Below are 27,612 nucleotides of genomic sequence, written 5' to 3'. Positions count from 1 at the left end.
TCACAGAGTGTCAGAATGGGTGTGTAGTTGAGAGAGAGGGGGATGATAGCACATGTCTAATTCCAGATATGGACTGTAGTGCCCTTTTGTTTTTGCTGGCCTTGAACTCAAGTTCTTGGAATTGTGAAAATTAATTGAAATAAATGTATTAATGATGTAATGTGATTGAAGATGAATTTCCACATTGTGGATAATAAATGTATTCTATTCTATATTAATATTGCTGAAATTTCTAAAGATATCCCATATGTAAAGAATGATCATTTATGTGTCATTTGCCCAGTGGTACCCACACTTTTGACCAAATTAAAGCACTGTAAGAGAAAAAATAAATGTTCAACACAACCACAAACCATTACTGCACTTTAAATGGTTTTGCCCACAGTGCAAGGACAATATAGTTTAAAATGTTCTAAAAATAGATCCTCTGAATAAGGCAATATTGTGCTAGTGACACTTACATTTGCTGGTAATAGAGGAGTCTGAAAATCAATTAACAAAGCAGGTAGAAACAGTCTGCTGGGGTCAGAGTTGGTGTTGCGATAAAAGGTAGATGATAGATTCATGAAAAACATAAAGTTTTAAGTACACTTTCGCTTGACCTCCGTAATAAACATGAGAAAATCTTACCCAAATAAGGTGTTTTATGGTAATATTTACAAAATATTCTGAAATATAGATTCATATATTCATAGATTCGTGCGCAGCAGGAGCATCGCCGTCACACAGCTCCAGGGGCCTGGAGGTTGTGGGTTCGATTCCCGCTCCGGGTGACTGTCTGTGAGGAGTGTGGTGTGTTCTCCCCGTGTCCGCGTGGGTTTCCTCCGGGTGCTCCGGGTGTTCCTCCCACAGTCCAAAAACACACGTTGGTAGGTGGATTTGTGACTCAAAAGTGTCCGTAGGTGTGTGAGTGAATGTGTGTGTGTGTGTCTGTGTTGCCCTGTGAAGGACTGGTGCCCCCTCCAGGGTGGACCCACTGCGACCCTGAATTGGATAAGCGCTTACAGATAATGAATGAATGAACAAATAAATGAATATTCATAGATTCATAACTGGACCAAAGTGTGTACAGTATTGTGTAACACTCTAATATTAGGGTACAGATACAAGTTATTATTGGTTTAAAGGAATAGTCCAGTGCTTTTTTTTTTAAAACTTGATCTCTATATGTTTCATCTGTATCCTATGACAACTGTATCCTGGACAACTATTTGAATAATTAATTCTTCCTGTTCTACATTAAGAACAGAAAACATGTCCTTTTCAAACACACGTATAATCGAAGCCAATGGGAGGTTGCTTATTTTACAGATAGAAGTGGATGATATTAGATGATTCCTTTAATACACAATGTAATAAAGGGAGGTTCAATTGATTTAGGAAAACTCTACATTATGAAATGGTTAAGACACCGTCATTCAGAACGACTGGACGTGAAATGCTCAGTATTAATAATGGTAACCAGACGTCCAAAGCATTTCTAAAAGCTACTTCACAGACTGTATCAACATTATATTGTTACATCTGAACCAGTTAATGGTTAAACGTGAAAAAAAGTTCCCCTTTACTCACAACATAGACACTGAACTACCATCTGCACTGCACAGAACATAAATCATATTCAGAAAGATGGTGCAACTCCTGAAGACTAACTAACAAATAAAATCCAATTCATTCAAACATTTTAAGAATCCATTTTCTCCCCAATTTAAAAAAGGGAGGATTTATAGACAAAAACTAAAAGAGTGTTCTGTGGAGTGAAGGCATGATGGGTCTTCTGAAACCCTCCCTTTAAGCACAGAACACACACAGGAACACACATACACGTGCACACACTGAGAAAGTCCCATTGAAGAGTGTGTAGACACTGGGCTGAATGTCCTTTTAAAGAAAACGGTCCTCTAGTTGGAGAAGAGCAGGAAGAGGAGGCAGTGAGGAGGAAGGCTAAAGGCCAAGGGTGCTTCAGGTTGGCAGTGTGTAGCGTCTCCAGAAGGTTCTCTGTACCTTCAGAATCAATATACCGCCTCAGGAGGAAATCCAGCTCGTACACAGCGCTATCACTTTTACCTGAGAAAACTTGATAAATATGATTCTTTATTAAGCAACAGTTAGTTCTGACTGGCCGAGAGTCACACTGTGAGAACCAATAGCTCCTGATGGTAATCCACCTTGAATCTGTTTAAGCATCACTCCACATTATTCCACTAAAACATTTATAAAAGCCTATGCCCAGTTTAATGTTGTTCAAATTCAGAATAATCAGTAATTCTAGATGATCACTAATAAAGGGCCAATAAAGTGACAGCCCAACTCAAACAGATACGCCAACACACAGAGAGAGGTGGTGCTCTGAAATCGCAATATGCATCACTATAATCACGATACGAGTATTTAATCTGTATCATGCAGCCCCTAACGGACTAAAAGTGTGTTTGATTGCTGCTTCTATTATCAAACTGCTTTAATGATGATAGAAGAGTTTCATATCAGTGTCCTCTCTTTCATTTCCGCATCCAGTGTTATTCTACTCAACACTTCTCCTCCTTCAGCTTTTCCATACTCTCTTTCATCCCTTGCTCCCTCCGTTCAGTTTGTCTCACTGATTACTCTTCTTCTCAACTTCTCCATCCACCAGAGATTTCATCCATCTCTTCTCCTCCAATCAGCTGTCTCTCCATTCTCTTTCATCTTTCATTATCACTCTTTCTCAACTCTCCTCCAATCAGCTGTCCCTCAGTCCTCACGCTCCTTTCTCATTGGCTGTTGCAGACAGCGCTCTTGCCGCTGGCAGCTGCTGCTTTCTTCCGTCTCTTGTTGAGCAACGGGTTGCTGGATGTGTCCAGGTCTTTAATCTTTACCTGATCATAATCCACACGCATTGTCGCCAGAGCACTGGTCATCTCCTCCTACAGAGAGAGAGAGAGATTGAGATCGAGAGAGAGAGAATGAGGATGTGAAAAATCGCAAAAGGAAATTAACACAAAAAGAAACAAATTAAAATAAATCAGAAACAAAGAAATAGGTTAAATGTATAAATAAAAGAATGAAAGAAAGAAAGAAAGAAAGAAAGAAAGAAAGAAAGAAAGAAAGAAAGAAAGAAAGAAAGAAAAAGAAAAAAGAAAGAATAAAAAAGAACAGAATAGAAAGGAAGTAAAAAGAAGGAAAGGAAACAAAGACACAAATAAAAATTATGGAAAATAAAAGAAAAGAAAAGAAAGAAAGAAAGAAAGAAAGAAAGAAAGAAAGAAAGAAAGAAAGAAAGAAAGAAGAAAACCAAGAAAAAGAATGGTAATTAGTCTAAACTCATAGAGCGTTGCTGCCCTCTATTGGAATTAAATATGAATTACTTTAGAAAATGTAAATTATGTATGTAAATAAAATACTCTGACAATGTACAGAAAAATAAACAGATTTTTTTCTAATTGTTTAATAGTTGCACTATTCAACACAAAAAAATCTAATCGACATTACTGTGTGTTCGTATTGTGTTGTGTATCTGTTTTAAGCTGTATATACATATTTGTCCACTAGGTGTCAGTGCTGACCTTCACTTCGTCCCACATCTCTCTGTCCTCGGTCAGGACCCTTGTGGTGTGTAGAGGAGTTGGGGGGACTACCATAGATTGCTGGAGTGAAAACACACAATATACTTTAAATAAATTATAATTTCTTTTCTATAAAGTAGTAGGTGTGAGTGAGTTTGAAGAACAAGAGTTGTTCAGATTCTCCTTGACTCATTCATTGTTCGAAACCACCGGAGCCCACCCGGAATCACTGAGTGCCAGTCATTCACAAGGCGATACACACTCACACATCCGGAGGAAGCCCACACAGACACAGGGAGAACACACCACACTCCTCACAGACAGTCACCCGGAGGAAACCCACGCAGAAACAGGGAGAACACACCACACTCCTCACAGACAGTCACCCGGAGGAAACCCACGCAGAAACAGGGAGAACACACCACACTCCTCACAGACAGTCACCCGGAGGAAACCCATCCAGACACAGGGAGAACACACCACACTCCTCACAGACACTCACCCGGAGGAAACCCACGCAGACACAGGGAGAACACACCACACTCCTCACAGACAGTCACCCGGAGCGGGAATCAAACCCACAACCTCCAGGCCCCTGGAGCTGTGTGACTGCGACACCTACCTGTTGTGCCACCGTCTCGCCCATTTTGCACATTTGTACATTATGTGTCCAAAAGTTTGTGGACACTCCAAAAGGGTATGAAATTAATGTTGTAGTAAAAATAAAGTCACTCTGCTCAATGCCAAGTGTCGACTAGCGGGCTGTAATTTCACCCCATTAGCACTGCACTGTGGAGCACTAAGAGGACACACACACACACACACACACAGATAAGAGAGAGAGAGAGAGAGCAAGAACTTAGACACTCACATTGATCCAGGGATGGTTCATGAATTGTGTGATGGTCATCCTCTCATTGGGGTCAGTCTTCAGCAGCTGGTTAATCAACTGTTTGGCTACGAACAGGAAGAGAAACATGTGAAATACACACACACACACACACACACACACACACACACACACACACACATATTCTTTAACACATACTGTAACAAAAATACAGACCTATACATAGACAGGAAGATACAACAGTGAGTTTCACTCACACACACACTTACACAGAAAGAGAGAGAGAGAGAGAGATAGAGAGAGAGAGAGAGAGAGAGAGAGAGATAGAGACTCATAAGTACCCAAATGACTAAACATTCCTGTTTTTGTGGTCTAGTAAAAAAACAAAATATTTTCCACTGTGTAAATGACCAAACTGACCAATTTCCCCTGTGATTTGATCCACATTACAGTAGTAACAGTGACTTGTTAAAGCTGATTTGTATTTTCCTTAAACCTGTAATACTCTGTCAAACTTGTGACTTATTACACATGCGAACCTTTAATAAGTATAAAGGTCTTCAGCTGGAGAGTGGGAAGGGTGTGTGCAGTGTGTGTGAGAGTGCTCTGCTGGTTGTTGCTGAACTGGATGCAGTGTGAACATGTGAGCAGCAACATGAGCACAGTGCACATTTCAAATACACTCAGCCAACAGCTGAGGCATTTATGAGCTACTATTTACAATAATCACACACACACAAACACATGCACACACACACCCACACACATAAATATTTAAATTTTTATATACTTTATATCAAATGTTCCTATTGCTGGTAAGCCCAAAAAGGACACTTGTGGGAGTGAAAGTGCTTCAGTTCTTTGTGGTGAATCTGCCTGAAAGTGGTGATTGAACTGCATTGATTACAGTAAAATATAATCAAACAATCCATTCACATTAAAATAAGTTTTGGGGTTATTTTGAAATTGTTTTAAAAACATTTCAGCATTTTGGCATCGTATATTATTCTCTGGTCCTCCACGTACCACTGTATATTTAGTGTATCATTAGAAATGATAAAAATGTCCATTAAAATGTCATAATTTATGGATTAATCTTCATAAGAATATTATTAAAGGAGTCGCAGTGTCGCAGTTACACAGCTCCAGGGACCTGGAGGTTGTGGGTTCGATTCCCGCTCCGGGTGACTGTCTGTGAGGAGTTGGTGTGTTCTGTGTGGGTTTCCTCCGGGTGACTGTCTGTGAGGAGTTGGTGCGTTCTCCCTGTGTCCGCGTGGGTTTCCTCCGGGTGACTGTCTGTGAGGAGTGTGGTGTGTTCTCCCTGTGTCTGAGTGGGTTTCCTCCGGGTGAGTGTCTGTGAGGAGTTTGCTGTGTTCTCCCCGTGTCCGCATGGGTTTCCTCGGGGTGACTGTCTGTGAGGAGTTGGTGCGTTCTCCCTGTGTCTGCATGGGTTTCCTCCCACAGTCCAAAAACACACGTTGGTAGGTGGATTGGTGACACAAATGTGTCCGTAGGTGTGAGTGTGTGTGTTGCCCTGTGAAGGACTGGTGCCCCCTCCAGGGTGTATTCCTGCCTTGTGCCCAATGATTCCAGGTAGGCTCTGAACCCACCGCGACCCTGAACTGGATAAGCACTTACAGATAATGAATGAATCAATGATGATTGTGAATCAATGGATTGACATGGCATTTATTGTTTTGCAGAATTTACACAGAAAAAGACAAAAAGCACCCCTCTGGTCTTACCTTCCTCGGACACCTCGGCCCACTCAGGGTTGGGGAACTCATATTGACCCATCCTGATCCGACGCTTCATCCCGGGAGAGATGGCCTGGCCTGTGTTTGAGTAAAATGGTGGGAAACCACACAACCTGCACAAACACACAAACAAACAATTTAAGTTAAAAATTAAGAATGCTGTATCATATGCATCACCAAAAACAATGTAAATCCTACTAGGGCTATGGCAGAATTATCAGCTTGGTAAATATGAGCAAGTGCATGAATATGAATTTGTGGAAAAGATTTTGGTGACTACTGACTTCTAGTTTCGGTCAAACATCACATATTTCATTTTCATTGTATGTTTAGGTCCGTAGTAGTGAACATATGGATAAACTTTAACTGTTGTGGTACTTGGCAAATATAGCCAACTGTTAATGGACTACATTGCTTGGCTTTGTCAATTTAAATATAATACTTAAAACTTCATGTTATTATTTATGGCATTCCTTATCTGTGGGAAAACCAGAATTGCTTCATTGTGCATTTTGAATTGTTTTGAGTCATCAGTGACTATTTCGCTGAGGTACAAATAAGAGGAAACAGATTTAGTTTCCCTTTAATCATGACATGAGACTTTTAAGGAAGCCATTTTTATTGGAGACTTTTTTTTGTAAAAGCTCACAGTGAGAATATAAAGGTCAATGTCCTCAGCACATATCACACACATAAACACAGAAATAACTTCACAAAGTGAAGTTTACACTGTAATTTGTCAGTGCCATTAATCGCAGAAGGTGTTGCTTAGAAATTAATGCTAATTGACCACATCAAACACCTCTCACAGTTTTCACATACTCACAGGATGTACATGATGACACCCAGAGACCACATATCACATGACATGTCATATTTCTCAGGTCCAAGAACTTCAGGGGCTGAGAGTGAGAGAGTGAGAGAGAGAGAGAGAGAGAGAGAGAGAGAGGGAGATAAAGGGATACATCAATAGAAATATTGTGAGTAGAACACACCAAAGCAAATAATGGAACTCAAGAGTCCTAAGAAGAAGAATTTGAGAGTAGCAGTGAAATACTGTATTTGTAAAAAGAACATGGATAGGAATGCTGATATTAGTAGTGACAAACAGTGTGTAGAGACCAGTGAAAACACACACACACACACACACATACACACACACACACAAACACACACACACACACACACATGCTTACTTACCCACGTAATACGGGGTGTAGCAGGGCGTCTGCAGTGGGTTGTGTAATGATGTTTCCTTAGCAAAACCGAAATCTGTCAGTTTGAGGACGCAGTTGGACTCTTTACTGGTATATAGCAGGTTCTCTGGCTGCAGGTGATTAAGAAAAGTATATAGAAGTAAAAGCATGATAAAATGTTGTAAACAAATGTAAAAATATTCTCTTTATTTATTGTATTTACTATATTCCCATATCATATTCCTCTCTGCAGGCCTGGGGTATGTTTTTGAGAGATTCCTGATGTAAACTCAGAGTCACGTTGATTGTTTTTTCCATGTTTATTTGTTATTTTTTGAAAGGAGTGTCTTTGTGAAGTAATATCATGTTTTATACAGTGTTTTTTTTATACATCAAGTTTCCTCCGGGTGACTGTCTGTGAGGAGTTTGGTGTGTTCTCCCTGTGTCTGCGTGGGTTTCCTCCGGGTGACTGTCTGTGAGGAGTGTGGTGTGTTCTTCCTGTGTCTGCGTGGGTTTCCTCCGGGTGACTGTCTGTGAGGAGTGGGGTGTGTTCTCCCTGTGTCTGCGTGGGTATCCTCCGGGTGACTGTCTGTGAGGAGTTGGTGTGTTCTCCCTGTGTCTGCGTGGGTTTCCTCCAGGTGACTGTCTGTGAGTAGTTGGTGTGTTCTCCCTGTGTCTGCGTGGGTTTCCTCCGGGTGACTGTCTGTGAGGAGTGTGGTGTGTTCTCCCTGTGTCTGCGTGGGTTTCCTCCGGGTGACTGTCTGTGAGTAGTTGGTGTGTTCTCCCTGTGTCTGTGTGGGTTTCCTCTGGGTGACTGTCTGTGAGGAGTTGGTGTGTTCTCCCCCTGTCCGTGTGGGTTTCCTCCAGGTGCTCCGGTTTCCTCCCACAGTCCAAAAACACACGTTGGTAGGTGGAATTATGACTCAAAAGTGTCCGTAGGTGTGAGTGTGTGAGTGAATGTGTGAGTGTGTGTGTGTTGCCCTGTGAAGGACTGGCCCCCTCCAGGGTGTATTCCCGCCTTGCGCCCAATGATACCAGGTAGGCTCTGGACCCACTACGACCCTGAACTGGATAAGGGTTACAGATAATGAATGAATGAATGAATGAATGAATGAATGAATGAAGATAAATAAAATCCTCTCTATGTTACCTTGATGTCTCTGTGTGCAATAGTCATATTGTGTAGATACTGGATGGCTGTCCCAATGTCCCTCATGATCTCCGAACCCTCTACAACAAACACAACACACAGTTATACATTTTGTTTATACAATAATACCTATATTTTACAGTAAGTTTCTTTGCTGATATTTATGCCACAAAACTTTGACTGACAGGAACTATACCAGAGACCAAATATACACCAGGGTTTACTGGTTACAACTCAATAATCTGGAGAGATTTTTAAAATGCAGCCAGATTGCCTGATGGAATGTATATAAACATATTTGCTTATCTGGTGTATCATGTGTTGTAGTGTTATACATTTGTTATTAAGTGTTTGTGCAGCTAGGGTCACATCAGTTCATTTATTTCTCAGACACTTCAGTTTATGTAAGTTGGAAACGGAAAGAATGGGCTAATTTAGGGTTTCTTAGTACTGGAAATCAGCCAGTTAGTGTGTGTGTGTGTGTGTCCACTTGAAAGGACATTTAGACATTCTCTATTTAGACTAAAACAAAAAAGCAGAGCCAGGACAGAGGAAGATGTCTGGGTGTTTTCACGGCTAACTGATGATTGTGGCTTCCGTGTGTTTGAACGTGTGTGTGTGTGTGTGTGTGTACTTTCATGTTTCAAGTTTTAATCCAGAAATGGCAAAAGCAGTTGCCAATGTTGTAAACAGTTATTAGCTAGTCTATCTCTGTAATGTCTTTGTAACAGCTTCACAACCTTTCAGACCCAGGAAGCAGGGATGTTCTTCGTCCAGAGGGTGGACGAACGCAAACAGCTGTGGATATGTTCAGATCTGAAGTGAGAGCGGATCTGGGTTTTCTCCTTTCTCCCTGAGATGAAAGCTTTACGCACTGTTTATCTGATGGGACAGTTTTAGTGCATAGTTGCAGAGTCTCTTTTTCTCTTTAGCTTTTAATCATCTGTTGAGCCTCTGGTTTTGGAAAATCCTTTGAGAAAGAGGATTATCAGAAACAGAGTCTCCTCAGAAATATCCCTTGATAAAATTACAATGGGCTATCTGGATATTTCAACTGGAAATTAAATAAATGAAGGATGTCATCTTACTTTTGCAGAGTATGGTTTATACATTTGGGACTTAGTTTCATTATTACACATAGGGACTGGGAAGTATGGAAGGGACATATATGTTTGTCTTAATGGGAACTCACCTCTCTCAGTAAAGGCTTGGTCACCTCTGGCTTGAATTCTACTGAAGAGCTCTCCACCTTCCATGCTATACCACACACACACACACACACACACACACACACACACACAGAGAGAGAGAGAGAGAGAGAAAGAAACCCATATATAATCTTGCTTCCTTTTATCAGCACAAAAGTGAAAGAAACACAATAAAAATACTCAACCCCCTACATGAGTAATGAAATGAATGTTTAATGAAGAATTAATTCATTAAAGTGTCACTGTAAAACTGCAACAAGGTCAAACATACGTTTGTGTGTGTGACTGACAAAGAGAGGGTAGAGTTATATGTAGAAACTGTGGTCAGTTTGACACAGAGTTCCTTCCAGTCAACCACACTCACCCACCAATCTATTACCAATAACATGTAACCGCAATAGGTTTTTTCAGTCATATTTTAAACCTTGATATCCATCTGTCACTGTGTTAGTTATCATGGGAGAGGGCGGAAACAAGGCTGTTTCTGATACATAATCTTTTACTTTTGAAAAAATATGCTTGTAATATATATATATATATATATATCCTCATGTAAAACCACAACTGCTGACTGAACAACTATACCGAAGGACTTTCGGTGCTGAATTCTGGGGATTTTCTTGAGAGAGAGAGAGAGAGAGAGAGAGAGAGAGAGAGAGAGTCACAAAGAAAAACAACAAGAGGAATAGTCAGAGGGAGAAAGTAAAGTATGAGTATCAGAGAGAGAGAAAGGAGAAAAGGAGAGATGGAAACAGAAAGTGAATCATAAGAATGAGAGAGTGAAAGAGAGTAAGAGAAATGGGAAGAGCATGAGGGAGAATAAGAAAGAGTGTGAGAGAGAGAAAATGGATGATATTGTTCTCAGAAAAGCAAAAGGAACTGAGGCCTAATTAAATCATGGAATTTGGCAGCATCTCTCTCTCCCTCTCTCTCTCTCTCTCTCTCTCTCTCTCTCTCTCTGTCTAACAGAACTGCTGATTAGGCAGCAAGCGGGTGAACAAGAGAGAGAAGCACAGTAATATTATAGCACACACACACTGTTTCACAACCTCCTCAACCCGGTTTCCCCTCAAACACACACACACTCACAAAGACACACACACACAGTCCTGTAAATGTACCGTTATGGGGGTTTAACACTGAACTGTGTGTTGCAAAACCCAGGACTAACATTGGAAACTGTGTCTAAACTTCAACTGTTTATTCTGAATTCACTGTTTTGGAGATATGTTGAAATGTGAAATCCTTCTGCTCACCCTATATCAGTTTAGCCCCGCCCACTCACATTGAAGTTATAAGGAGTGTTTAATCTGCTTTTTGACTAAAAAATAAAACTGAACATGTCTGCTAATCTATATAGAGGTCATTCTTAAACTTGTAGCCTAGTTGCACCTTAGCAACAACCTAAAATACCATAGCAACCACTCTGTAAAATCTGTATCAATATCAGACCAAGCATAACATGGTAACAACTAAAGTTAGGCAGCTATTTTAACTTTTCTTCAGAAAATGTACATTTCTAGTTCAAATGAAAAAAAAAAATTAGACACAATACAAAAACCTAAGCAACAAATCTGTCTAAAAAAACAAACCATTTAAAAATAATATAATACAGAAAAAATTCTGTTGTCCTATAACACCTTGAGATGAATGGAGTGTGTAAAAAGATGGAAAACACAGAAGACTCAGTTGCTGTAGACTGTACAACCACATGCCTTGTGCAGGCTGTACAGTCTATAGCAGTAACTCATTTCCTGAGGCTCAGTGTGTGTGTGTGTGTGTGTGGGGGGGGGGGGGGGGGGTGCGTGTGTGTGTGTTTGCGGTTGGTTTACTGGCTAGTGTGAGTCGTTGGAACCCATGGACTTAATAGTCTGAGGCCCAGGAGATTCACACGAACACACACACACACACACACACGTTTCCTGACACATTACACATATTTACCTGATATTATATTGTGTTAACCTAACCTTAGCCATTATTACTACTTGTCTAAACCTAACCCTGAGCTACACCCTAACATTAACTTTAACATTATCCTGAATTTAAAACTTAAAACCTCATAATTTATGAGTTCCTGTGATGCATATGGAAAATAAGCTTTAATTTTTAACGCCACATATACATTAACACACATCCCTGTAAAGCACCGCCCATTCATGCTGAAGTTATACAGGGTTTTGCACAGCATGCTCTTTGATTGGGACACAATGCTGGACAATGGAGCCAAAGAATCACAAAATTTTTTTACAGTATTTACAGACATTCTCTCGGCTTTCTCTGGAATAGAGAAATTAACTTCCTCTTCTGTCACAGAAACAAAGCTTTGAATGGCTCACATATGAGTAAATAAAGTTCCTTTGTAAAAGACCACTGTGAAGTTACTGTCAGTAACCATCTGACCATCTGTTGATGACTGAAACCTGTGGTATGTGTTGGAGAAGGTAGTGATGATGCATGCTGGGAAATGTAGTTGATTCAGTGACACATTCTCACCATTCCATGATGATGAGCAGGCACTTTTTGCCCTGGTACATGTTTTCATAGAGGCTGAGGATGCGCACGATATACGGCCCTCCGGACACTCGCCAGTGCAGCTCCACCTCTCGGCGAGCCTTCGGACTATCGTACAGGATCTACGGGAGAAAACCAAAGGAAGGGTCAGGAGGGAAAATGAAGTGTTATCAAAGGAACATCTTTATCTGATTGGATTTACGTTTTTAAAGCTTTCCATGATTAATCGTCTTTGTAAACAGATGTGTGGTGTTATTTAAATTATGTTTAAACTTCAAAAACATTATAATAATAAATCCTATTGTAATCTATAGTAATTCTAGACACCATTTCTAATCAGTTAATTCAGCTGTTTAAGGCGCCCCCAGGATGTATAATTTCCATAGAAAAGCATGAAATGGGAAGCTCTGGAGCAGCTGCACATGATCCTAAGCTCACTATGCGTACTGATCCACGATTGTGGATCCATGGACTTATGCTCTCTGGGTTTTAAAATCAAACGGTACAATGAAATCAGTCTAGTTTAAAGCTTTTCAGCTCAACCCTGTTCACACGGCCTCAAACAGATTCGCTCATTAGTGGTCACCAAAGGAAAGTAGTTACTAAACACTGCGACTATTTTAACACAATTCAAACCCTTCCGCCCGTGTTATGCAATTTAACTGAACTGTCTGAGTTCACTGAGGCAGTTTGGGTACATTTCTGCTTGGACACACTCTCCCTAAACCTCACATAAGGCTTGTACGTGCCTCTGCTTCCTCCCAACTATGAAATTTTCCATTTACGAGTTACAAAAATTATTGTAGCTCTAAGAAAACAAGTAGTCAGCAGAGTAATATTACATTTATACTCATTCATTCACATCTAAAGACTCCTCCCTCCTTCTCTGACTCTCTCTCTCTCTCTCTCTTTCTCTCTCTCTCTCTCTCTCACACACACACACACACACACACACACACACACACACACACAAACACATACACACACACACACACACACACACACACACACACACACACACACACACAAGCTGTGTAAGCGACAGACAGGAATAGACGTGAGGTTTTGACATTGCACATGTCTTCCATCAGAGAATATTTCTGGCGGCAGAGAGTAATGCATCTCCTTCTTCCTGAGAGCTTACACACACATGCGCATGCACACACACACACACACACACACACACACACACACCTTTGCAATAAAGAAACTACACTAACATATAATTATTTACACGTAAGTCCAATTTATTATTATTATTATTATTATTTATACATGGGCAGGTTTTTTAAACTCCATTTTGGACCTGGTCATTGATTTGAGTCTCATATAATTACAATACATAGATGTTTACACATATGTAACACATACATACATACTCCTGACACGTTATATGATCAAATCTATGTATTTACTTGTGTGTTCTTACATATGGCTGAACAAGATGAGGCACTTTACAAACACACTCTAATTCATTATTTAAAAAGACAAAGCAGATCATACTGGGTCACCTTTATCAACACTAACAATAGCCCAGAGATACTGCATTACCATAGAATACACAGAGGGTCTTCATTATGCTGCTGGTTCCAGGCAAACAAACAAACATACAAACAACAACAAACCGACAGGGGAAAGAGACTCGCAATTTGTATCAATTAAAGCCAAAAGCTGTTTTGGTGTGAATAATGTGTGGAGGCGTTAATGTGTAACGCAGCCTGGCCTCCACCCACTTACACATTCCATTTTGCTGATCCTAAACTACTGTGTGTGTGTGTGTGTTCCAGTATCCATGGTTTGGATATGAACCTGAGGGCTGTATCTCCTTATGGTAAAGAGACATATTTAACATGTTGACTGACTGGCAGCTCATGATCCATCCTATTCTCAGCCATTCACACAGTGAACAGAAATAATGCCAGAAATACCCCACCATTCTCATTTGTCAAGATTAATATTATTATTTGTTCATTGACAATAAGAAGGTGATAGCACCAATACATCATTTCTAACTGTTGCTAACACAGCATTATTTAGTAGCTCAAGACGCTTGGAGGAGAACACTAGAGATACAATAGTACCACCACGTTTTGAGAAACTCTAGCAAAATCATGCCTCAATCACTTATTCACACAGACTCACACACACACACACACACACACACACAAATACACCGGCGTGTGTGAATCTCCTAACTCAGCAAACCCTCCGTGAGTTAAGCTCTATAAGACAAACAGGATTCTCTCTAATGAAAGCTGACACCTGTTTGTGTGTATCTCTCTGTGTGTGTGTGTGTGTGTGTGTGTGTGTGTGAGAGAGAGAGAGAGAGAGAGAGAGAGAGAGAGAGAGAGAGAGAGTGATAGAAATGGGTCTGTGGAATTATGCGGACATTTCTACTACTAACAAAGCTGCAGTAACCTAACCAATTAGAGGCAAGCTGGTTTCAAATCGAAGTCAAATCTGGCCTTTGAACATGTGACTCAGTTTCACTAGTGAGATCAGATTTCCTATGTCTACGCCAGCAACTACAGTCTGACTGTACCACTTGAATTTGACCACTGGTAACTTGTATGGTGGACACTTAGGACATTTAGGAAATCAGATTTGCCTTGTAATGTTAACACAGCACCATACACATTTTTAAAAACAGGTTTGCAAGCACACAGTTGTGAGTAAATATGCGGCGCAGTGTGGTGAAGTGGTTACAGCCAAGACGATAGTCTACTCAAGACAAAATCTACATTATTTTTAGCCAATTCTCAAAAAAATAACCAAGTAGTAGCATTTCTTCATGCATAGGTCTATTGTTTTTGACACTGGTGCTTGTTTTTGTGTTATTTTTTCATCCTACACATCTGCCAAATGTGCACAAATTAATCTGAACGAAGTCTCCTGAGTGTGTTTCACTATCGATCTCTGCTCCCCATTTGCCACAGTGATGTTATTGACTGTGTATGGTTTATTGCCGCATTTAATTTCCTGAGTGTGCAGATAGGGGCAAGTACCATGATTTAATAGTCTATAAAAACAGGTTGATCTCAGCGTACAGCCCCTAAAGAGATTAAAGTGAAAAATAGCAGGATATAGGCAGAAGGGCAGGAAGTCAAATACAAACTTAAACTAAGCACTGTCTTAACACCTGCTCAACATCATCCTGAGGGGGATCCCTGGGTTAGAACAGTGGACTACAAAATGGTGGTCAATTTCCAGGAGGTCAGCAGGGCTTCTGAGTTATTGTATGTGAACGCTAGATGTTTGTATGAGGTCAAAAGGTCAGATTTGACCCTAGAAGGACTGGCTTAAATATCAGCATTTGCTAGAAGAAAAATTTATGTTAAGTATACGTATTTTAAAAAGAGTCCCCTGCCACACACACGCACACATACATACACACGCACACACACACACATTCATACACACACACACACATATTCACACATACACACACACGCAAACACACACACGCACGCACACACACTTTCACACACATACGCACACACACGCACACACACCACACACACGCACACATGCACGCACACACACAAACGCACACACACACACGCACACACACACACACACACACACACTCACACACACATACATACACACACACACACACACTCACACACACTCACACACACTCACACACACACACCTATGTTTATGCATTATGAATTAGCGTGCTGAGTGTGTGACTCTTTGTTTGACTTGTGCACTGAATGACTCATATTTTATCCGGAGCACGTGTTGCATGACACAGCTATAATCGTGCGGTCTAAAATAAGCAAGGTGTAAAGAGAGCCGCCAGCGCATTACAACAAGGGCTGACTGGATAACGGCTCAGTTCACAGTTCATTAAATGTTTTCTTATCTCCAACAGCTAGTTTTTATCACGATGAACAGGACAGAGTTCATGTTTGCATGTCAGATTTTCTTCTCATTTCCAGGATACTGACTGACCCCAAATCCTTCTCCAGATATTTTACATGGACAGTGGAATAAGAATGAGCACTTGGACAAGTGCCTTCTTTATATTTTATTGGGTTTTTTTTGGCAGTACATTTTAAAAATCTATCTGTAAATACACACTTCACAAAGCTCTCTCTCACAATTTCAGAATTAAATATTCACTCCCCAGTCCATGTACAGTGTAAGTAAAACTGCAACAATTGCATGCTCTGGAGCTTTATCCATTTCCTTTGGGGTGAGACAAAGTGGCTTTTGTATTGTTAAACTAGGCGTCCAATGTCTGTACCTGACCACACATGTTTATATGGCTGAATGCCATCATACCTCACAGAAATGTTTCTGGTCTAGGCAATCAGCAGCCAATGGGAAACAAATGCCCAACTACTTCTCTTCATTAAATTAGAAAAGTTAGATGAGCACAAACGGTAGGGCATTTAGATTCTGAGAGTAAAAATAATACCTGCCTAAGTTTGATATCAACAGGCTTTAGTTACTGGCTGCTAAGGAACACAGGAATGACGCACTAACCAAAAAAGGCCCTATTTACAGAAAACACATCCCCTGATAAGAGGTGATAAAACTAGATTTAACAGCTTTTGCTGAAAGGACCTTTTTTTCTGGGATGCATTCTGGGGCTTTTACCAAAACTCAGCACTTCCTCCTCAAACTAAAAACTCCCCCATTCTGTCTCGCATTTCCTCTGACTATCTGTATATATTTCCATTTTCCAATCTCTGTGGAGATGACACCAAACATTCCACCACAACAAGGTGTATTTCTCACTCCCAGAGAAAGACACTGACGCTTAGGAGGAACTAAAACTCCACTCAGGAGGAAGAGGCATCCGGAAACTGAACTCCAGACGAAACCCAGAACCCGAACACATGCGGAAACACAGCCACGTGGAACAAAGGCAAAGCTTCCGTCTAAAACAGAAAGCCTCGGGGGAGCAGACACAACAACAACAACAGCAACAACCCTCTGCTATTCTCTTATTCACCCTTAAGCACAAATGAGAGGCTGCTCATTGTTTTTTTAGCATGATAAAACTACTTTAATTTTGTGCTGGAGCCATCCGTTTCGAAAAGAGGAAGACAATACCAGACCAATTAATATTGTCTTAACAGCTTGACCAATTTATCACACCCTGGACAAATGTAGTCTAACCACTTGCTAAAACAACATCTTGCACCACCCTGAAACCAGAAGTCTGTACTTATTCAAGTTTGCAGAAATGTCACAACATGTCAGAAACTACACTACACTATTAGAGATTAATTAACAGCTCAACAGAGTTTATGATGAGCATGAAATGATTGTTACATGCTATTACGCTAACTGGGAGGGCATTAGCTTTCATTACTTATCAGAGGCATTTCTGTGTGTCAAAGGTTCCCAGATTTGACATCCGTTTTGGCCATCACATTCCAAAACCATGGTGATTAGATAACTTTAGACAGCATCTTGGCTAATCAAGCTACCTTTAGAGAAATTGTGTAGTTTAATCTCTTTTTCTGGCCTAAAAGTGCAATTAAGTCTTCTCTAATTAATGTTCCAGAGCTTGTTCCCTGCTCGGGAACCAACAGTGCTTTGTGATTTGAGTCCGTTTGGTTGTAGAGTTTAAAAAAACCACAAATAAAAGAACAGGAACATGCTTCGTGAGCAGTCAATAAAAGCCAGTGATTTATTATAAACACAAAGAAGAAATGCACGATTTTGGGAACATTGGACATTAATTACGGACTGTTGTTGTGAAGTAATTGTGGAGGTTGAGTATAATTGGCCACACGGTGGTAGGTCTATTCTTGACAGGAAAAGGTGTACAAGGACAGGGAGAACCTGGACAAGTCACATAAGCTGTATTTTCATAACAGAAGGTAATACAAAGTACATGATGCCCTCTGGATGGAATATTACTGTTTATTCTGAATACAAAGGAATAAAAAGAGTCTTTAGAGACACATAGGTCTCACTCTCACAGACTCTGGCAGACAGTCAAGTCCAATGAGATAAAAATCATGATCCAACTAATGGAATTGGATTAAAAGCATGGCTTCCCTCCAGCCAGAAACATTGGATTAAATCTGTATATGTCCATTACTATTATTCTGACTCTACCTCACGTTAGCCGGCTTAATTAAACCTGCACCAGGGATTAAGCCTCTGTTCTACAGAGCTGTGCCATGTGAGGGAAAGCAGTGTAGAGGGAAATTGGATTATAAACGACACTGGCTGTAAATGAATGGGTCGGATAATACGCTGATGATAAGGAGCAAGTTCATTCAGATCTCATAGCAACCCACGCTTGTGTCGTTTTAAAACAGTGAGTGTACAGCTATAATACCAGTCTAAAATCAAACAATCCACCGCTGTGTTATAGTAGCCTGCAGTGTTTGTGCACTCTGGAAGTCAGCTTCACTTTGACCTCTTCAACTGCAGTCTTATTTTTCAGTTTAATGACTTCAACTACAGCCTTATATTCAGATCAGCTCTTTAAACTTCAGAAATATTATGTAAATACATCATTAACACTTCACCCCTTCACCCCTAACTCCTTAAACTCCAGTCTCATTGTCCAGTCTTTGTTTAACCCTTAAACGGCACATTTCTTTATCTTTTTGCTTATATCCCGTTAAACTCCAGCTTTATTATTCAGTTTAACCCCTTAATATCCAGTCTCATGGTTCAGTTTAACCCCTAACCTTCTGGATTACATTTTTGTTTAATTGCTTAAATCAGAGTATTGTTTTAACCCCTTAAAACCCTGGTTTATTATTCAGTTTAAACACTTCAACAATAGGAGTATCATATAATATGTCAACTCAGGCTTTTTGTTCCAATTAACCCCTTAAACTAAGGTTTCTTTAACCAGTTGAACCATAGAAACCCCTCAGACTTTGTATTCTCTCGATTCTGTTAATGTTACAAATGAATCGATAACTAATATGAGACTAATATGTAAGTTATTTGAGGAATGTATGAGTTATGAGAGCTCTGGACTGTCATATGCCTTACAGTTTGAGGTGTGTCCTCCAGGGTGTCGCAGAATGACAGAGAGGATGAATCATGCTGTGGTCAGTAGAAAGATAGCGGTCACTGTGGTCAGTTCTGTCAGGTTATAACCCGAGTTATAACCCGACACCAGTCCTAGCAGGTGGAGATAAGGTCACACATTCTTACCACTGAGAGTCTTTTATTATAATAATAACATATTATTATTATTATTATTATTAACCCTGAAAGGAATACACATCATGAGATTTATTAACACAAATCAATTTGTTGATCGCAGTAAACAAGTCTTCATATTTAGCTGAAAGCATTCAGGAGGACAAACATCACAGCCTATGAGGTGTTTACAAAGCAGAAGTGATTATTTCCCAGAGTCTAAATAAAGCAGTAAATCACACATCTATTTCACTAAAAGGAAATGAACATTGAGTAAAAGTGAAGCTTGAAGTATGAATGAGATGAGGAATGATACTGTGTTCTAGTCTCTGAGTTTACTCTCCATAAAATGGGTTTTCCACAGAGAAGTGTCTATATTTAAAGCGATTTTCATTCTGCAGCTCTGATACCTCCAGTCCATTAGGTGTAAGTTTGGGAAGAATCCCTGGAGAAAATGACTGCTCCTTTAATTATGTCAAATTGCACCAAGACGATTTAACTGGCTTAAAGAAATGAATGGCTTCTGAGAAAGTTCCCCTTCCCCTCACTGGAGGGCTGATTACATAACTCAGGCTCTGTTTATTCAGGCAGTATTGTCTGCAGCAAATTGAGGCTGTCCTTACGTAAATCCCATAAAACCTTTGAAAATAAACGACCAGCCAAACTGGTCCCAGATGAAAGGGAAACTCTGTCGGACAGTTAATCAACTTCCCTCAAACTGCCACTTGCAGCATCACTGTTGAATCCTTCTGGAGGAGAACCCATTAACTGGAGTACATTTGGCTGCACTTGTATCTGCTTAATTACCTCCTCCTACACCTTCTGAGTATGAGCTAATTAAATTCTAACAGCAATATTGATTTGTCCTCTGAAGTGCTCTTGATGAAGGTTGTGAAATAATTGACTGCTGCCTTGTCGTTTACTGCGGGTTTTACTGTGCATTGTTCTCATCCCGCTGTCTCTCCTTCTGTTTCTGGCTCTTTATGTCTTCGACAGTGTCATCTGTGTGTGTTACATATGTCTTCGCAAGCTTTAATCGTCATAATAATTTTTCATTATTATCAACTTGATGTTATTGTCCATTTCAAGGTTGTGGTCAGTTGCATTCTTCTCTGTGAATATTTTTGATAAAATATTGCATGGTAGATTAAATCTCTGATTTCTTTACAGTGTTGTTGATAGGAAACAAATATAGCCATTTTATTTACAGTCCAAATACACACACACGCAAGTCACCTCCCCATCTGAGCTGATCTTCTGGGATTTTTGGATTAGAGCCAGCACTAAATCCAGCCCCATGCTCCTCGACGTGTTTCCACTGCGCAACCACAAAGCTATCCATCACCGGCCCAAGAAAAGAACTGCACGGGATCTAATGACCCGAAAACACTGCCCACGTCTTCCAGGAACACACTGCACACTGCATGCCCCGGCCACGTTCCACATACATCCACACGTCAACATCACATTCTCAGGACAGGTGGGTTTAAACACTGTCCGAAAAAATCAATCATTTATGCAGTATATTTATACAATTCCTAGTCAAAATAGATATTTTTGGGTCCATCCTTCCACTGTGAGAAGAACAACTCAACCCTATGGGTCTGAAAGAATGTGGAGCTGTTATAAAAGCCCTTACTGAGAAAAGGAAATAGACACAAAAGAAGGACAAAGACACTGCTGCTTTCTGCAGAACAACCCTCTCGCCTCGGAGCCCAAACCTCAGCAACACCGAATCTGTTTGAAATGACTAAGATCATGACGAGTAGAAAAGATAAACAACTTCTACAACTTAACTTCTGAGGTGTGGAGAAATAGCTTTCTTTGAAAAACTCAAAGTGGGGCTCTTAGGAAGAATGGTAGCTGTAATAAAGGGAAAGAGAGGATGCTCTAAATACTGTAAACTGCAACTATGTAAGTACACTGAATAATTATGTAATTATGGTTATGGAAATGGGTAAGTGACTTCATTCACAATTCATTTATTAGCTCATTCATTCATTTCCTGAAACCGTTTTATCCTGTTCAGGGTCGAGGTTGGCCTACACGGAGTCACTGGGCACCAAGCAGAAACACAATCTGACAGGGTGCAAGTCCATCACGGGGCATCACGCACTCACAATGACGAACAGCCTATCCATATAACAGCATGTGTTTTTGGACTGTGAGGGGAAGCCAGAACACCAGGAGAAAACCCACACTGACACAGGGAAAACACACCACACTTCTCACAGAGTGACCTGAGCTGGGTTTTTTCCACAACCTCAGAACCTAGAGTTTTGTGACATTATCTGTTGCACCACCATGACGCCGGTGAGGAATTTATTTACAACATTGGTCAGAAATGTGGTTAGTTACAAACTGTCTAACTATTTGTCTGTGTAGTTCTTCCTGACCATCAGAAAATACACCAAGTACAATTGAGTGGATCTTAAAGAGACCACCAACAGACACAAAGAATAACTAGAGTAGACAGAGCTGACTCTGCACCTGAGACATCTGTCAACCACCTTGGGGGGGGGGGGGGGGGGGGGCAGGCCACATGGCTAGGAGGCTCTGAGAAGCTAATGTAGATGAAAAAGTGAGATGGATTAATAACTATATGTTAATAACTATGAGTGTCTGTGGTGACTTTATTAATTCAGTAAAACCCCCTTAACCACTAGGTGCAGTATTTTGTTTGTTATGGTCAGTGTGTGAAGAAGGACACCAGACATATATAATTAAGACTGTGCATAATATTTGATTTCCAGGAAACATGTAAACATGTCATTCAGGTATTTTACTAAACAATCACTGGATTAGGAACACCTACCTTGTTTCTGCACTCACTGAACGACAACACAGGAGCACTGTGTAGTTCTACAATTGCAGACTGTAGTCCACCTGTTTCTCTGCTTACTTTCTTATCTCTGTTTCACCCTGCTCTTCAATGGTCAGGTCAGACACAGCAGGGTTACTAGAGCTTTTAAAACCTACAGTGTCACTGTCTCAGATGTCTACATCTACCAGGTGGACCGACGAGGTTGGTGCGTCTAACAGAGTGGACAATGAGTGGACACATTGTTTAAAAGCTCAGAAACTTCTCTAAGAGTCTGATCTTCTCGTCCCAGCGCAACACACGCTAACACACCACCACCACATCAGTGTCACTGCAGGATCCACAACCCAAATCATACCTGCCCTGTGGGGGTCCAGGGAGGGGGAATAAGAAAGTATGCAGAGAAACAGATAGACTACAGTTTGTAATTTGAGAACTACAAAGTGGTTCGGTGTATATGTTTTTTTGGGGGGGGGGGCTGCTTCAAAGACCCCCTCCTCAACTTCAGAGCTCCAACTGTTTATATAGTCCACTGGGACCCTGTACCCACCCCTATCCCTCCATAGGTCCCAGTGAAGTGGGTGTAACTGTGGCTGATGGATTACCTTCAGGGCGCACTTCTCTCCAGTTTTCTTGTTGTAGCACTCAAGCACTTTGCCGTTGATCCCCAAGCCGAGCACCTGGCTGGAGATCTTGTAGTCATCCGTCACCGCATTGCGCTTGATCTCCAGTTTAGGGAAGCCCGGGACCGGGAGAGGGAAGTGTGAGGGTCCGCTGTCTGGGAGGATTTTAGCGGCTTCGCTGTCGCTCGGCACCTGGTTGTGCGTGTCAGGCTTGGCTTCGAACGCCTCGGGCTTCTCCTCCTTGGCTTTCCCATTCTGGAGCATGGTCTCTGTTACTCAGCGTCTTTACTTCAGACCAGACGTGATGGCGATTAACTTGCTGAACTCCCCAGAGAAAACCAGAGAACGGCACAATGTCCTCTTCAAAGTTTGAACGAGATTAAAATCTGCTTCTCCTAATCCTCTGCGTTTAATGAGCTGCAAAAACACACCGCGTTTCACTGTTTAATTCCTCCGACTTCATAACCGGCTACTCCCCAGAGAGAAGTCAACGTCTGGTTTAACAATAGGGTGCACTCAGTTCCAGTCAAACTCATCCTCTCTCGCACCCCTCCTGCCACTATCTGCCCTCACCATCCCGTCACCCGTGCACTCGGACTTGTCGTTAACACCCGTTTTCAGGCGGGGCCCGCCCACCTTCGCTCTGATTGGCCAAATCCCTGTACATCTATCTGCACTAGGATCGAATAGTAGTTCAGCCTCTCAGCCAGAAGTGTAATTAAGTACATAAAGTCAGTTCACGCTCATCTTCAAACACAGTTAAAGTGTACACTTCAAAGGAACGTTCACAATTTTAATCAAAAAACACTTATTTTTATAAAATTCCTCACAGTTTGCTAGCTCTCCCGTAGGTTTGCCGTGGAAACAGGTCTAATGTGTTCACAAAGCCAGTGTCTATAAATGGGCAAAAAAAACAAAAAACAAAGCATCTCTGTCTGGTTTGCTAGGCAGCATCTCGAGGTATTTAGACAATGAGTAGGCTTCCAAACATTAAAAATTATGAACTGAGATCCACAGGTGGATAATAATGACTTATTTTATCTGTAGTTAACATGGAAGTGACTCTAAATTCAAGAGACAGCTAACTGCATTAAATTAAACACAGACCAAAAGTGCTGCAAAATAAAACAAATTTATTAACAAATGAGTTGCTGTAATTCAAACAGTGAGTAAAAAATTACAGTTATTCAGCCAGGTGCAATTAACTTTTTCCCCTTAAACTGTTCTATCTTTAAAGAGGCAGAGCTTCCGGACATAAACAAACAAGAGAACAGTGTTTCCCCACAATTCTAGACATTGCCATTAATGTCCAAATCTCTGTAGGCCCCTTGTCACTTATTAAACCCCTGAAAACAACTCAAAGCAATGTTTACTTCACAAATATATCTCATAATTCCTTAAAAATATATATACATTTGCAACTAATCCCTGAATAGTTCAGTTGCAGCCAAAAAGCCTGCCCTTAAAAGTTGGCCAGATAAGTTCCTTTGGTGCGAGGAGTATGAAACCATGGCTGTCTGAATCCGTGTTTTCGAGACAGTTTTGGAGCTCAGTAGTTTCACCGTGGAAACTTATGATACACTTGAATTTTACTGGAGGAGGTATTTACGATTTACCCATTGTGACTACAGACATGAGCACATATAGTTTGTATCATTTCTAGTGAAAAAAATGAAATGGGGTGCTCTGGAGCAGCTGCACACAAGTCTAAATTCACCATGATCCATGACATTTGTGTTGTACAGGAACAGGGAGAGCCTCTACATTGCCCGAATGGCTACTGATTCATATATTCTCATTCTACACAAATTCAAATGTTGGATGTATTAAGGACACTCAGAAGGTGTAAATAAAAGTAACATAAGTGGTAGACATGTGGGGGGCACGGTGGTGCAGCAGGTAGTGTCACAGTCACACAGCTCCAGGGACCTGGAAGTTGTGGGTTTGATTCCCGCTCCGGGTGACTGTCTGTGAGGAGTTGGCGTGTTCTCCCCATGTCTGTGTGGGTTTCCTCCAGGTGACTGTCGGTGAGGAGTGTGGTGTGTTCTCCCTGTGTCCGTGTGGGTTTCCTCCGGGTGACTGTATGTAAGGAGTTGGTGTGTTCTCCCTGTGTCCGTGTGGGTTTCCTCAGGGTGACTGTCTGTGAGGAGTGTGGTGTGTTCTCCCTGTGCCTGTGTGGGTTTCCTCAGGGTGACTGTCTGTGAGGAGTGTGGTGTGTTCTCCCTGTGTCTGCGTGGGTTTCCTCCGGGTGCTCCGGTTTCCTCCTACGGTCCAAAAACACCGTATAAAAAATATAATAAAATTTAATAATGAATGCCCACTGCAATGGACTAGTGCCAGGTTGGCTTTGGACCCACCATGACCCTGAGCAGGTTGAAAGGGTTACAAAAGATGAATTACCAACTAAAAGATATCCATAAAACTTTAGGATTTAAAGTAGATTGTAAAAAGAAAATGACAGTTTTTATATATTTATATTTTTATTTTTTTTTTGTTTATCTCTAAATATTTTAAATGTTGAAATCTTAGAATAACTGCTACATTTAAATCTTTATTTACTGCCAGCCAATCAGACCAGACCAGGAGGCGGGACATTTCGAGCCAATCGCAGCGAGGAAGGCGTAACTTTGTCGCTAAACGGGTGTAAGGTGAAAAGACACGAGCCGTTGCGTCACTCCATTTACTTTCCACAGAAACTACACTTAAAGGGACAGAAACACTTAAAGGGACAGTGACCACTAAACAGTGAGGATGAAGGAGAAATACTGCTTGAAAGATTGCATTTTAATGTTTATTATTTTAAAGGATCATTTATGATATGTAGAATAAATTATGTTATATTGAAAACACACTAAATGTATATTCATGTGTTGTTTTTCAAGTGAAAGGAATTGGAGTTTAAAACAACTGTCTTCTAATGCAAATAATCTTCATTTAATAACAATATAACATGTTTCATTGTTTTAAACATAAGACGTACCCATAGAAATAAGGGTAAAAGAGCCACTTTTTCAAAAGAGTTTTGAATGAGTGCGTCTAAGTATGAGAAAAAGTGTTGGCATTTAAAAAAACTTAGTTTGACATGTTCAATCAGTGAAGTGCTTAAGTGTGCACTTCCTGCCAAGTGCGGTCTTCTGCTGTTCTTTAAATATTATGAGTGTGAGAATGTCTGAAAGAATGTGTGTGTGTGTGTGTGTGTGTGTGTGTGTGTGTGTGTGTGTGTGTGTGTGTGTGTGTGTGTTTGTTTAGTAATCCAGGGCGCATATTAGCGCCACCCCCTGCTTGATCCAGTGCCGCTGGCTTTGGTCTGTGGGCAGCTCCACAGCAATCACATAGTTAGTGGAGTGACCAGTAGTGGACAGGGTTCCTGTTATATGTAAACAGAGAAAGAGAGAAAGAAAAATAGGAAAGGAAAACAAGATTTGGACAAAAAGGGAGAGAGAGTGGGGGACAACAGAGAGAGATAAATTAATGACAGAAAATGGAAGAGAGGTAAAAAAAAATTAGTGGGAGGAAAAGAAAAGGAAAATAAATAAACGCAAAAAGGAACAGAAAGAAAAAAGAATGAAAAAGAAAAAGGAGAGAGGAAACAGGATGAAAAAGAGTAAGAAAGGCAGAAATGTCAAAAAGTGAGGGAGAGAAATGGAAGAAAAATCAGTGAAACAAGAAGGAGCAAGAAAATTAAGGGAAGTTGCAGAGAGACAAAGAGAGAGAGGGAAAGAACAAGAGAGAGAGAGAGAGATAGAGATAGAGAGAGAGAGAGAGAGAGAGATAGAGAGAGAGAGAGAGAGAGAGAGAGAGAGAAAGGAAAAACAGCTCTGTGATGAAATGCTGAAACTGAAAAAGCATCATGAATCATTCAAGTGGCTCCTGTGATGTGACACTAGCAAAAGAATAGCGTCAAGTTTCATAATGAAAGACCACACAACTCTGAAACTGTATACTGTTCTGCCCTTTCTAACATAAACACACCCTAAGACACATGTGCACACACACACACACACACACAAACACACACACACACACACACACACACACTCAGCTCACCAGCTCTTGTGAGGGTCTTGTAAATGGGGCAGATGTAGACCCCTGATTGTGGGGGCTTCCGGTTGGGCACAGGCACCATCCAGATGACAGCCATTTCAGTGTAGAGCTCTTTGGGCCGTGACTCGGTCAGAAGTCCAGCGTCTGTGTCCCAGCGCGCTCCCTCCAGAAACAAACCATGGATATAACAACCTGACTCTGGACGCTCCATCAAGTCAGCTGCCGGCTTCTTCATCACCTGAGGAGGCCAGGATCAGGAAAATCCTTACCACTTTGAATGCACACAATGATCTAATAGCAGATACAGAGTCTGTATTTTCTATTCTTATTCTCTCGCATTCTTATAACTTACTTCTCCCTCATTCTTTCTTTTCCCATCCATTTTCTCTAGAGTTCCTCTCCCTCTAATATTTCTCTCCCTTTTCTTATTTTATTTATTATTTATTTATTATTATTATTATTATTATTTATTGCTTCAGTTTAAAGTTATGACTCATATAGTTTTGTAAAATAATGTTTAAGGTGACAACAGCAAGATGGAACATCAGTTTCCAGTCTGATTAATTTGCCTCTTGCATATGTGCAATACTGAGATAATGTTGGATTTCTGCATTGTGTAGCTTTAGTGGCTAGAACAGCTGTGCCATAATATATAAGATGACCTCAAAGCTGAAGCTGATGGTGTCGATGGAGAGGACAGAGCGCCGTGCAAAGTTCTGCAGCGTTCCAGTGAGGAAGGCTTGAGGGAAGAAGAACCCGCTGATCCA

General features: G+C 40.8%; 2 protein-coding genes across 2 annotated transcripts in view; both read right to left on the bottom strand.

Moving 5' to 3' along the window:
- Positions 1-1,190: 1,190 nt before the first annotated feature.
- Positions 1,191-23,345, bottom strand: mapkapk3 (MAPK activated protein kinase 3). Its single transcript, XM_066671430.1, has 10 exons — positions 22,784-23,345; positions 12,203-12,342; positions 9,691-9,755; positions 8,499-8,578; positions 7,353-7,479; positions 6,979-7,054; positions 6,141-6,265; positions 4,417-4,502; positions 3,546-3,626; positions 1,191-2,906 (listed from the first exon to the last, which is right to left on the bottom strand). Exons 1-10 carry the CDS (start codon positions 23,063-23,065, stop codon positions 2,754-2,756), a joined length of 1,215 nt encoding a protein of 404 aa, XP_066527527.1. The 5' UTR covers positions 23,066-23,345; the 3' UTR covers positions 1,191-2,753.
- Positions 23,346-25,311: 1,966 nt separating this feature from the next.
- The window catches only part of dnah1 (dynein, axonemal, heavy chain 1), a 36,875-nt gene continuing 34,574 nt past the window's right edge, over positions 25,312-27,612 (bottom strand). Inside the window, exons 76-78 of the mRNA XM_066670989.1 lie at positions 27,508-27,612; positions 26,849-27,083; positions 25,312-26,168 (exon numbers count right to left, since the gene is read on the bottom strand). The exon at positions 27,508-27,612 is cut by the window's right edge and continues 102 nt beyond it. Of these exons, the coding sequence (XP_066527086.1) occupies positions 26,047-26,168; positions 26,849-27,083; positions 27,508-27,612 (462 nt within the window). The 3' untranslated portion in view covers positions 25,312-26,046. The remainder of the gene's footprint in view (positions 26,169-26,848; positions 27,084-27,507) is intronic.

The sequence above is a fragment of the Hoplias malabaricus genome, chromosome 5 (genome assembly GCF_029633855.1).
Source record: "Hoplias malabaricus isolate fHopMal1 chromosome 5, fHopMal1.hap1, whole genome shotgun sequence".
Taxonomy (NCBI): domain Eukaryota; kingdom Metazoa; phylum Chordata; class Actinopteri; order Characiformes; family Erythrinidae; genus Hoplias; species Hoplias malabaricus.
This window is presented reverse-complemented; position numbering and strand designations above follow the sequence as displayed.